At 38.0% G+C, this 12,887-nt stretch overlaps 1 protein-coding gene across 1 annotated transcript in view; it reads right to left on the reverse strand.

The window, feature by feature from the left end:
• The window catches only part of MAP3K5 (mitogen-activated protein kinase kinase kinase 5), a 98,563-nt gene that overhangs the window by 20,396 nt on the left and 65,280 nt on the right, over nt 1–12,887 (reverse strand). Inside the window, exons 12-16 of the mRNA XM_030945078.1 lie at nt 12,182–12,231; nt 8,062–8,157; nt 6,569–6,650; nt 4,970–5,103; nt 919–1,046 (exon numbers count right to left, since the gene is read on the reverse strand). Coding sequence (XP_030800938.1) covers nt 919–1,046; nt 4,970–5,103; nt 6,569–6,650; nt 8,062–8,157; nt 12,182–12,231 — 490 coding nt within the window. The remainder of the gene's footprint in view (nt 1–918; nt 1,047–4,969; nt 5,104–6,568; nt 6,651–8,061; nt 8,158–12,181; nt 12,232–12,887) is intronic.

Raw genomic sequence — 12,887 nt, forward strand, 5'->3', positions numbered from 1 at the left:
ATAAAAATCGAATTAAATTCTGCTTTCTCCCCCAAAGGAAAAAAGTAACAACAAGCATCAATCCCAGTCCAAGTGTAGGCATCTCATCTATAACCAAAGTCCTCTCTACTCAAATGCTTTCTTGCATCACCACTGGCCTGTGTAATTGAAGAGAGAGTCTCAGTATGTCCTGGGCAGTTTGCAAAGAACTGAAGCCCATGGGAAGGACTTGCATTGGAGAAGCTCATGGAGGATTGTCTCTCTTGGAAGGGACCCCATCTGTGCTGGAGCAGGCAAAGAAGTGAGAAGTCCTCCCCTTGAGGAGGAAGGAGTGACAATTTCCATGAACCAACCACTTTCCCCATCCCCCTGCACCACAGGTAGGAGAAGGGAGTGAAAATCCTAAGTGAATCTAAGCCCAGAAAGAAGGGAGGGGTAGGGGGAACATGTTTCTAAGATTTGGCTGTATTTCTCATTACCCTACTCTGATTGGGTTGACAATGAAATAAATGAGTCTCCCCAAGTCAAGTCCATTTTGCCTGTGAGGGTAACTGATGAGTGATCTCTCCCTGCCCTTATCATGACCCACAAGCCTTGGGTTGCATTTTCTCTCCCCTATCCAGCTGAGGAGCAGAGTGACAGAGTGGCTTTTGTGGGCACCTGGGATCCAGCCAAGGTCAGTCCATCACTGATCTGTAGGTAAATGGAGCTCACCTGCTATAGCAATGATCTGAGATTTTTTTGGTAGCACACCATATCTAACTACTCAAACCGTTTGAAGACACTGTTTTCCCTATTGATTTCAGAAAGAGACACTGTAGAATATTACACCTGTATGAAATATGTCTCATGGCCCTATTATATGTTTTTATACTTTTAAAATGCTAAAAAAATGAACAAAACTATCACCCACCAAACCAGTCTTCCCCCAAAACTTACCACCTGGCACTTGTTCCATGAATATTTTGATGAAGCCATTCTCACTAAGAGAACCTAAATACTGGACAATGTTCTTATGTTTGAGATGCTTATGCAAAGCTATTTCTTCATGCAGAGGTTGGGAGTATCTGAAAAGAAAAGAAGCAGTTTATTCTTCATCTCAGTGAAGAAAGCCTTAAAACAGCTTACATTGAAAATAAGTATTTGTTAAATGAATTTAGCAACACTGGTTGAGACCAGCATATACTAAAATATTATGTGATCAAATGTAAATACAAATAACATATACAAAAAATATATAATATTGTATATTCATATACACAAAATGTTACAAACATACATAGGGTGAGGAAAAAAAATTCTGAAAAATAAACTCCACTCCACTCTAACTCCAAGAGAATAAGCAGTTGTGCAAGTGGTTGGATTCATATTGTTGCCAAAGTGAACTAGTAAACTAAAAAGCCAGTGTATAAATAAAAACAGTTCAATAATGAAAATTAATCACCATTTAAATTTTAAATTAGAAGCCTTTGCTGAAGGCTAGATGATGTAACAGAGTAAGAACACAGAAATAATTAATGGAGAGATATTTAAAAGAACAGATAAAACAATTTCACCAAATTAAATTTAATCCAAGGTGAAGTATTTTTAAGAGATATGCTTTTCAACAGCCTTTTTGGTAAGAAAGTTTCTGGAGTCAGGATCTGTCTCCAGTGTTGAACAGCACCAGAGCTCAGAGCTGATGTGCTGAGCTGATGTATTAGGTCCATCCTGACACTCTTCCTCACTTAGGCCCGCCCTAACGCTTCCCTTGGAGGTGGGTCAGCTGCCAGATTTTGTGTATTTTCTGTGTATTTCTGGCAAAATGTAGACAATATGCTGACAGTCTGGTAGCTATCTTCTCTAAAGCACTAACATCTGTGGCAACACTTTCAGGGTAGCTGAAAGAGATGAAGGACACTGACCTACTTCTGTCAGTCCAAATGTGAAAAGTAGTTGCAGCACTTGCAATTGAGGTTGTTATGGGAAAAGTACCTGTGACTTCCACTCCCTTTTATCACCTCTCCCTCAAAGAACATCAAGCTACTAGTGAAGGTTGAACTCTTAATATAGTGTAGGGAAAAGAAAAAAAAGTGATCATCTGAAAATCCCAATGGAGAACAACTGTTACAGAAAATAATTATTTGGTTAATGAAAAGTATGATTATGCAACTCTGAGTCAGTTTACTAAAAACTAATTTGAGTTTTGTCTTACCTCTCTACATGATTATAAATATTCTGACTACATTGTTAGTCATACAGAAATGCAAAATCAAAGATTGTATTCCTGAATTCTGCTAATGAGATATTAATTCTGAACAGCAGCAGAAGGACCATTGTAATTCTTCTTCCTGAACTTTTAAACAGCACAGTTGAGACTTGAGCAACAAAATAATTTTGCAAATAAAGTAAAGCCATAAGAAAATTTTCCCTAGGATGAAGCACTTTTTGTTTTAGAACTTAATCACTAGAAGACTTTAAATGGTATGAACAAAAATTCCTAATCACCATCATCGAATGATTTGAGTTAGGGAGAGACCTTAAAGCTCCAACCCTCCTGACATGGGCAAGGATGTCTCCCACTGGACCAAGTTGCTCAAGGCTTTATCCAAGCTGGCCTTGTCAGTCACTCTTCCCTTATCTGCCACTGCTGTAACCCCGTCACAGAAGGCCACCAAATTTATTAGGTGTGATTTGCCCTTAGTGTTGCCATGTCTGCTGTCACCAATCATCTCATTATTTTCCATGTGCCTTAACACAGTTTTAAAGAGCACCTATTCCATATCACAATCAGCAGAGAGATGAAACCTTTATTAAGTTACCTGGGTCTTCCTTATTCCCTTTTTGAAAACAGGGGGTTTATTTCCCTTTTCCAGTCAGTGGGAACCCATGGATGCAACCCTTCAGGCCCCATGGACTTGTGCATATTCAGGTTCCTCAGATGGCCTCAAACCTGATATACAGAGGGTGGTTTTAGATTCTCCCAATCCCTGCCCTTGCCTCCTGTGACTTGGGTGGTGTGGCTGGAGCAATTGTTGAAGACTCAGCCTTCTAATGTCCTGGATAACCAGATCTCCTTTTTCTTCCTGGAGAAGGTCCACATGTTCCTAGCCTTCCTTTTATCACCATGTACTTAGAGAAGCTTTTCATTATGCCCTTGACATCCCTGGCAAGATTTAATTCTCTTAGGTACTTTTGCTTTCCTAACCTGATCCCTGGCTGCTCAGAAAATATCCAATTTCTCTGCATTCCTCCCAGGCTATATGTCCTTGCTTCCACTCTTTGTAGGCTTCCTTTTTATGTCTGAGTTTTCCAGGAGATGCTTGTTCCTTCAAGCAGCTGTCCTGGCTTTTTTTCCTGATTTCCTCTTTGTTGGAATGGAGAATGTGTCTCTGTAGTCTAACATTTCCTGATAAGTATATTATTCAATGTTTTATTCAACATATAGCAAAATTGAAGACTCACTGTTTTTTGCATAGAAATATTTTAATTTCCAGCCTTGCCTGACTCAGAACTTAAATATTTTTTACAAATCCAAAAGGTGGTAATTCTTACTTATAAAATAATACTGATTAACTTCAGAGATTGTTTTCTTTCTATAGACTTCTTTCAAAGTGTGAAAAGATCAGGTTACAATTAAACAGAAATGAATTAATAAACTTTTCTTACTTTGCTATTAAAATAATAATACTTGAAATTCTTTCTGGAAGCCTCTAAACATTTAGATGAAAGACTAACAGCTTCCTAATAATTTTCTTTTGTGGTACCCTTCGCACACTGAACCTGAAACCTTTTCTGTTGAAAATTCTTTTAAAATGTGTATTTGAGAAGAAAAATCTGGATTTTTTTCCTTTGAAGTAGTTACAGCTGTATTCAGGCTATCTTTCTATTAATTCCAGTTGTTACAAGCAAATTTCTTCTAACATACACAAAACTTGTTACTATTTTGAGTCAACAGATTGTTTTATGTAATAAGGCCATACTTTCTGGGAAATCATAACATATATTGAAGTTCAATTTGGAATAACAATATACAGGATGGAAATATTCCCCTCTCCATAATCTAAATTCTAGTACCTTTAAAAGATTATGAGAATGGAGAAATTGTTAGATCACATATCCATTTGACCAGCCAATCTATAAATGAGTTCCAAAAGATTAAGTGTTAATTTTTAAACATCAAAGGAAAAAATAAGTCAGAACAGAATAACCAAAAAGACAGACCCATGAAGAAGAAACTGAGCTAATCTTGACAGTTTAATACAATCAGTTTCACTTGGAAACTCTTTAGATTTCATATCACTTTTATCACAATATTTGTGGAAATCTGCATATGCAAAATAGCATAAGACTATGAAGACTGGAAGACTTCAGATACACAAATACTAAGGACATTAAGCGGCTGGTCCTTATATGGAAAACTTTATACAGGAGAGAGGGTTACAAATACATAGAGACACTCAGCATTAAAAAGAAATTAACAGAGAGATTATTCCATATGATTTATTCTAATGTTGGAGATTATTCCATATGATTTATTCTAATGTTGAGGCTTCAAAATATTTGGTGGAAAAACAAGAAAGAAAAATGTCTTTATCAACAATTCAGGCCCAGAATTTTAAAGGACTGCACAAATAATGAATTTCAATAGGTCTTTTATAAGGACATGCCAGAGTATGTCTAGGTAGATAGGGCTCATGACCAGGTGTTTGAAGTAATATTCTGCACTTCAGTGGGTTTGGTTTTTTTTTTGTTTAGTTTTATTTTGTTTCAAAGAAAAAACACTAGTACCAAACCCAGCAAACATCTAAATTCTCAATTGTGATCACAATCTACTCCACAACTTGGAAACATTTAATTACAAAGAAAGGGAACACTACTATATACTGCAGACAGGTAATTTATTGGCAGCTTTGTAGAAGAGGCACTCTTTGATCAGCAAATTAATTGAACACATTAACAATGAAATCATGTAATGCCCAAAATTTGGAATTAGCCAGAGTTACTGTACCTGCTGTCTCTCTCTGGGATTTCTTTAATTGCAATTCTGACTTGATTGCTCAGATCTCGTCCTGCATACACAATGCCGTACGTTCCTTTTCCCAGAATGACGCGCTCACCATTCTCATCATACTCATAATCATACTGCAGAGCAAACAACAACAGCAACATCAAAGGGAGCAGAAGGATAACACTTATTCCACCTGACCCTGTGGTGGGGTGGATCATAACTAAGATCATAACTAAGGCATCCCAGATGCTAGTAGCATTCTGCAGAACACAGAGGATGGATTAAAAAAACCACTTTAAGATGACGACTGGGATGCTGTGCAGACACACCGATGTTTCCCCAGTGGCTTCTGAGGTAGCTTTTTCAGGGAAGAGCTGAGCTGGGCTATACCCAGTCTGTGCAGTTCCCAATCGTGTCCCAGAGAGCAGGGCCCGCAGCTCTGCCAGCAGGAGCTGTACAAGCAGAGCCGACAACAGAGGGCACTCACTCTGCGCCAGACGGAGAGCCGGCTCCTGCTCGGGCACAGGGAGCAAGGCAGGACACGCTTCACTCCTCCCAGGGGCTCTCCTGACCTCCCCACGGCTTCCAAAACCAGCACAGCCCCAATCCTGACACTGCCAGGTCTGCCAGCAGCCTGTGCCAATGCAGGTTAGTCAGCACTGCAGCACATTAAGCGTGGTTTCAGCTGAGTTTGAATTTCAAAGAGTCTAAGGCCAGCCCCAAAACATTTGTTAGAGAGATTACCAATGTGTCCTCTTGTGTAACATAGACACAGAATTTCACAAGCTCACTCCTGTGCTAAACCCAGTAGCTTAGGCTTAGTTAAAGTATTTTTTATTTTCTTCCATATAAAGACAGCTATCTTTTTAATAAAAGAAAGAACCCACTACTTCTTCTAGTAGTTTCTTTCAACAATGAATTATTCTCATGGTAGTCATGCCTCTTAATTCATTTTTTTTGTTGTCATTATTAAATTACATTTTTATTCAACAGATTAAAGAGACCATTAGCACACTGCTATTTTTCCTACAAAAATACTTATCCACTGTAATGAAATCACCCACTGCTTTTCTTTTTGCTAAAATAAACAAACAGGCACCCTAAGGTTGTCAACAGAGGCTCTTTTTCTCTGCCACAAGTCACCCCAGTGGTTTCCCTGTGTTCAATCTCCGATTTCAGAGAGAGAGTGTTATAAAATGTGTTATAAAATGCCAGCATCAAAACGGGGACAGAGGACTGTCTGTATTCATCACACAGCACCGACTCTCTCAGTTAGTTATGGATGTCTCTAGAGCTTCAAGACACCAGATTTTCATGTCATAGGACAGGGGCTTAGGTATTCTATTCTGCTCCCTGCTTAAACAAAGAAGGGAGAAGGCTTAAACACCTTAAGAGCTGCATTGCACCCAATAGCCCGGTACTCCCTCTCCAGCTATGTGTGTGTTCAGATAAAACTCCAGGTGAGAACACAGTGTAAACCATAACTTCACTAATTAACTTCATTGATCTCTAAAAAATGAATGAATAATTTACTTCAGTGAAGTGCTAGACTAGAAGCCCATGATTTTGTATGTTGAGAGAAAATAAAAATACAAATACCTCTAGAGAGTCTCCATCACATTCCCCTTCCTCTGTAGTCTTCCCCATTTCTTCTGTGATACTGTTCACCATGTCAAAAAATCTGTACCAAAAATAAAAAGGAGAGGAAAAAAGCAAACACACACTTGAGACCGTAACTTGAGACAGTATAGGAACAAAGTAATGAAGGGATCAAGAGAGGAATTAAGTACAGTAATTATTATTTTATATGACTACATATTATGTAATAACAATGTATATATAAGTATAATTTATACAGCCAGTATAAATTCAGTATTCAAGTTTGCATATCAGAAGAAAAATTTTGTTTACATGGTTATTTAGCCATCAAAATCTGATGTTTTTCTACTCCTTTTGCATGTGCAAAAAAAATCCATGATATCTGAAATTATCAGTGGAATTAGTATTTCAAAATACACAGCTCAGTTGAAATGCTTATCATATACCACATTTCTTTATGTCCATTGAAAGCACTGAAGCATCATGAGAAGTGCCAGGAGGTTTTGCTACATTTGGAAGAGCTTTTGTAGTGTAGGAATTCTAGCTTCAAGTTTTTCCTTGAATGGAAAGGATGTCTATTTCATAACCTTTCATTTAAAAAAATACTATTATAAATTCTACTCTTTTGAAAGAAGGCAAGTACAAAAACCATGTCATGCTAAGGTATTGCTTACTCATCTCTTCAGAAGAGTTCAGATGTGAAGGGGAATGAACATGGTGAAAGAGCCTATATGAACTGGAATGGATGAAGGACAAGTTACAGATTGGGCTTTGAGGTGGATCCAGTCATTAACAGAGAGTGCTGCAGCGCTTTTAGGCAAATTTGCAGCCATTTTAGCACAAAAAGATGTGAAATTTCCTTTGGAATGCTTCCAGGATCAATTCAACACCACAGCCTCAAGCTTATGGAACAGAAACACGGCTTAGAGAAACTGAGACACCCCTAATTTTGGGCAACAAAGCTTTGCCAAATTTCCTGCAGGGACAGAAGTAAAATCTTACTTATGTAAACATACGCTAATATAAAGGAAATCAAGTGTGCTGGTTTTTAATTGTAAGTAAAACTGTATTTACAGTTACACGGAAATCTTGACCAGACTTGACTGTTACTCCAAATGTTCCCACTTCAATAAGTCCTTCAAAGTTTAGGATGCTTTGGTGAACTGGGGGGCACACACTTCTAGTAAGCTGTAATATGATAAGTATTACAAAACTAATCCCAGAAAGGTGTGTGTAAAAAATAATTAGATTTATAATTGTATTTGCTTCTAATGTTTGCCTGAGCTTATTCTTTGACCCTTCATACATCAGATCTCCAGTGTATTAAGGTACACAGGGTGCTGTGCATTAAGCTTTCACACAAAAGACACTGATCACTGAGGACGCTCAGATCAACTTTCACCATAGTTCTGAAACAGTCAGTCCCTGTTCAGCATGCAGGGATCTACCCCATCACACAGGCCATGGCTTTTTGAAATAACACCGTGACCCACCTTCTACAATGAAGTTCTGTGCAGAAATAGATTTGAAAGTCATCCGAGTTGTGCAGCACGTACAAGAAACAGCATCGTTCTTCAAACTTTGAAATGCTGAAAGAACGGCCAAGAAAGTTATTGAAAGATGCATTTAGACTTCTACCAGCTTTGTCAAACCGTACAGATCAACCCATTTAACATGGGAAAGCACCAGATTAAATATGAGAATCCATAGCTTTTCTTTATTGTAAAATCACTCTTTTGTATCTCCAAAGTTCACATTTTGATGTTTGCTATCATTCAGCTTGCCCCATTAGTCTACACATTGCCCAACAAATAGTAGGAGCAGAGAAATTCATAGGAATATTTTGATTGACCTGTGACATTTTTGTCTTCAGTACATTTAGGTAAGGCCCTTAATTTTAACTCCTGCAACCAGAACGAAACATCCTTTCTGGATCATATTAGAAAGTTAGACTTTGAACTGAAAAAAGAGTTCTTTGTGCTTTAGACATCAGCTATAGCTCAATCTTGAACACAAAATTTTCTACTCAGCTCCTTGTTAATTGGTACCTTGATAGCAAGTTGGAAAAGTGTTTTTAAATTAAGTCAGCATCTAAATATGAGGTGAATTACTTTATTACACTTGCCCGCTCACATCTTCCTTCAGTTTTGGTTTTATCTGCTATAACTGCAGAGCAAAGATAAAAGAGGAGGCACACATGCCATTTTCTTATGGATGCATGAATGTCTCAGTGCAAAAACAGAAGAGGTACAAACTCTTGTACAGTTGCCAGTTTTCCACCCCAAGTAGGCGGCAGTTCGTGCAAAGATATTCATTCACCAGAACTGTTTTATATGCATGTCATTACTCTGCTCCTTATAGAAAATATTAAATGTAATTTGAAATAGCTCTTTTTGTAACTTTGTTACATATTGAGTGCCAGCTGTCAAGCTGATGCAGTAGAATTGATTCTCACTATATTGGAAAAGGACGAAGGGAAATGGCTAGAGGTGTTACAAGAGAAAATAATGCAGTATTTGAGAAACCAAGACAAATTAAGTCTCCTTATTAAGCTTATTAATATACTGGAAAAAATCCATAGTCCTAGTGAAATCAATCTATTTTAGATGGATCAAGACAGCCATCATGTTACTACTTAATTTGTAGCACAATAAAGTAGAATTATGCATTATGTTGTGCCAAAGGATTGATGATTTGATTAATGTAACAGGGTGATTTTTTTTAAGTATCAGGAAATACTTGGAATTTTGAGCCTTTAATAGGTCTTTAAGATTGTCTGATCCTTGCTGTCCTTCATGGTTGCTCTATTGTAAAACCCTCTCAGTTTTGATGAACAAATGACTCTTTAGACAAGCTGGGGTGTCTGCCCTTCATAAAGCTTATGAAAAGAGAGAGCTTCATTGTAAGAATATTTGTCTCTGGGTGTGGTGACTCATTTATTTTTACGTTAGGAAAATTCATAAATGCTAACTAGTGTACACATTTAGGGAGGCAGTCACTGTCCTGAGCTTATAAACTAACTTCTAATTCAAGCTTTTCAAGCATATAAGTAAACTCTCTAGAATTGGAGTAACTGATATTAATAGAATTACTCATTCAATTTCCATGTGCATTGAAACATTTGACTGACTAAATTGTTAGCTGAAACCTGACATGCCCAGAAACCACTGACAAACACAGCAGTGAATAAAAGGGTAAGAATGTGGAGTGTACACATAGGCCAGGGAAATTCATAAATATTTAAGACCTTTAAGTGAGGGCTTACATTGCTTATACGTTGCTTTCCTCCCTGGGGGGGAAAAAAAAAGCTAAAAAAAAAGGCTAAACTAGAAAAAGGAAGACTAAAAATCACCTTAATTATAAAAAGACACAGGATAATTTGCTCAGGAAATGCCTCACTCTGACAGTGCCCAAGCAGATGTGGTACATCTGCGACAGCAGAACTGGGGCTGAATTTGCTAAACTCCACAAACAAATAGGGAAGCAAGTGCAGCACGGCCTTGAGCCCAGCTCATGTGCATCCAGAACTCCCCTTAGTCAATAAGAAATACTGCAAATGCTGTAACTACAGATTACTAGTACTTCAGAAGAAGCAGCAGATTCAACAGGTGAACAGTGGCAGGAATCGCAGAAAAGGAGATGTGTGGAACTTCAGTGTGTTTTCTAGAAGTCTAGCAGTACAGGCACCTCTTGTAATTAAGTAGCCTGATGAGATTCAAAGCTCCAAGAACTTGGGATGGAAAACAAATATCCTTGTCTCAAGCTTGTCTAAGTTCTTGAGCTACAAAAGAAACCGGATGCAGACCTCTGAAGCACACTCCCACAGAAACAACACGAGTAGTGGTTATTTCATAATCCAGAACTTCTCCTGAACAGTGAGTAAAAGCCAACTTGTAGTCCAGCAAACTTCAGACAGCCACTTAATCTTCCACTGGAAAAATAAATTTCCTACCTTCTTGCTCATATGCTGTAAGCTCTGCAGAAGAGTAGGAACTTTGCTTGACAACCTAAGATGCAAAGTACCTTGAAGAAACAGCCATGTTCCAAAAGCTCTGATAAATCCTTTAAAGAATAACAGCAGTTTTTGGGCTGATTCAATAAAAACCACTTGTATTTAAGAGGTCAAGAGGGCATATGGCAGAAGCAGAGGTATTTACATTGGCATACAAACCACTAATCGATGAGTTTCTTACTCCAAAGCCAACTCCTATGACTTCCCGCATACAGAGTGTGATTTAGCACTGTTCTGCTCAGGGAGTTCTACATACATTCCAAGTTGTTTTGCAGCTCTTGAGAGCTGAACCCTACCACTTGTGAAACAAAATGCTGATTATGCTGGCTGTTACACAGCATGCAGAAGAAGTGACCCTCTGTCACTGCAGGGCGGTATTTACCAAAAACCATTTCAAAGCCATTTCAAAGCCAGGTGTCTCTTCAGACCTGCTGTCTCCTTATGGAGTACCATAAATATTTATGGAGGTCTTTGTCATAAAAGCCTCCAAGATCATGCACAAAGACCTGCTTTGTACAGTAAGGCTGCATTTCTAAAGCTGACTCTTACTAGTCTAGAAGGGCTGAGAATCCTTATAAAGCTGGGAGCTGCCCCTTCCTAGACCGCTTTAAGTCTAGGAGCCTCAAAGTAGCCAAAAATAGTCTTGATACAAAAATAGATTAGAAGCAGGCCTAGTTCTGCAGGCTCACCCTCTCCAAACAATACTTGCCTTCATAAAAGTAGGAAAAATCCCTGTAGAACACTGAAAAATTAAGTTATCAGAAACTTGCATATATTTAAAAGAAGAAGAAAAAACCTCATTCAGCTTCATGCTTGCCTAAGATAAATATTTCCCCCTGCAGCTCCTCATGGAGGGAGCCAGAGAGTTCTCTAAGAATTCACAGTGACTCTTGGCTCATTGTAAAGTCATCTGAGTTGTTTTGGACATCTGTTCAGATGAACAGATTGGAAAATCAATTGAAAAATTAAATTATAATTCACAGTTTAAATAACCAAAGCAGGAGGTTGCACTAGAAACTGTACTGACCACAGCATGGCTTAATAAGGGGAAGGAAAAACCAAAATGACAGTAAATAAATAAATAAATACTTTCTTTCCCTCTTTTTTTTTTAGAAGCACACAAAAACATTCTGTAGCCAAAACCCAAACCAGACTGAACTAAGCACATTGTTGCAATTTTTGCCTAAAATAAGCTGAATCCCACAGGATTGAATTTTCGTGCCTATGGATAGTTTAGTGTTTTTAAGTTACTTTTTGGAAGGAAAAAGAATCATCCATCTGTGCAAAAACGTCCTGCAGACATAGCAACAACTCTGTGTATGGAACAGTTATTATTAGAACAGAGCAATGACTATTTTAAAAATGTAAGTTTTCTGGACCTTTTTTATCTAATTACACTAAAAGGAAAGTGGAAAGTTGCAGGATGACAAATATAGATAAATCCTAGGGAAAAGAAAAAAGAGACTAAGGTGAAGAATAGATTGCAAGAGGTTACAGCAGTGTAAAATATCACTGTCACTCCAAGGTCCACAGCAGCAACATAATACAAAATTCATTCAATTACTCCTCTTATTTCAAAACAAAAAAGGGAAACAACTTACCTTACCCCCCTAATAGAAGCAGCGCAGAAGTTCCACTCATGGATACCTTTCTGTAACACACAGTAAAAAATAAATAAACAAACAAAATATTCCTCCTTTACATGAAAGGCCAGTAGGCATATCTTCTAGAATGAAACTCATGAGATGGAAGGGGAAACACTCAAATGACAACAGTCTATTTATTTATTATCTGTTAAAACCTATTTTTCAAGGCATTTTTTTTCACCTGTAACGAGTTTGACATAAAAGGAATTTAGGTTATTTCTTCACTGTTTATGCTGCAAACACAATTTACTGCTTTAGAAAACATTCAAAAGAGCAGATCAGAAGAGATGCCAGTATACTCTTGTTCAGATACTGAACTTGTGATCACATGTGACACTCAGGAAAGGAGGGGGGAAAATATTCCACCTCTGAGAATAATGAGAGCTTGCTCTGCACAATCAATCCCCTAGTGTAGGGGAAGGCCAGGTGGAGAGAGCTACAAGTAGAAAGCCTAATGCAGGAGAGCAAAGTAGAAAACTCCTGAAAAGTAGAAATAATTGCTCAAATATGAAGGCAAAGTGTCCAAGGAAACAGAAAGGAGACTACTTCACTAGGAATCTAGAAGAGAGTGATGAAAATGCACCAAAACCCATAAGACCTGCTGGAGTCAAAACATGGCTGGAAGAAAGAAGCCACCTTATGAAATCACAAAAGGCCAGGC

The sequence above is a fragment of the Camarhynchus parvulus genome, chromosome 3 (genome assembly GCF_901933205.1).
Source record: "Camarhynchus parvulus chromosome 3, STF_HiC, whole genome shotgun sequence".
In the NCBI taxonomy this organism is placed as follows: Eukaryota; Metazoa; Chordata; class Aves; order Passeriformes; family Thraupidae; genus Camarhynchus; species Camarhynchus parvulus.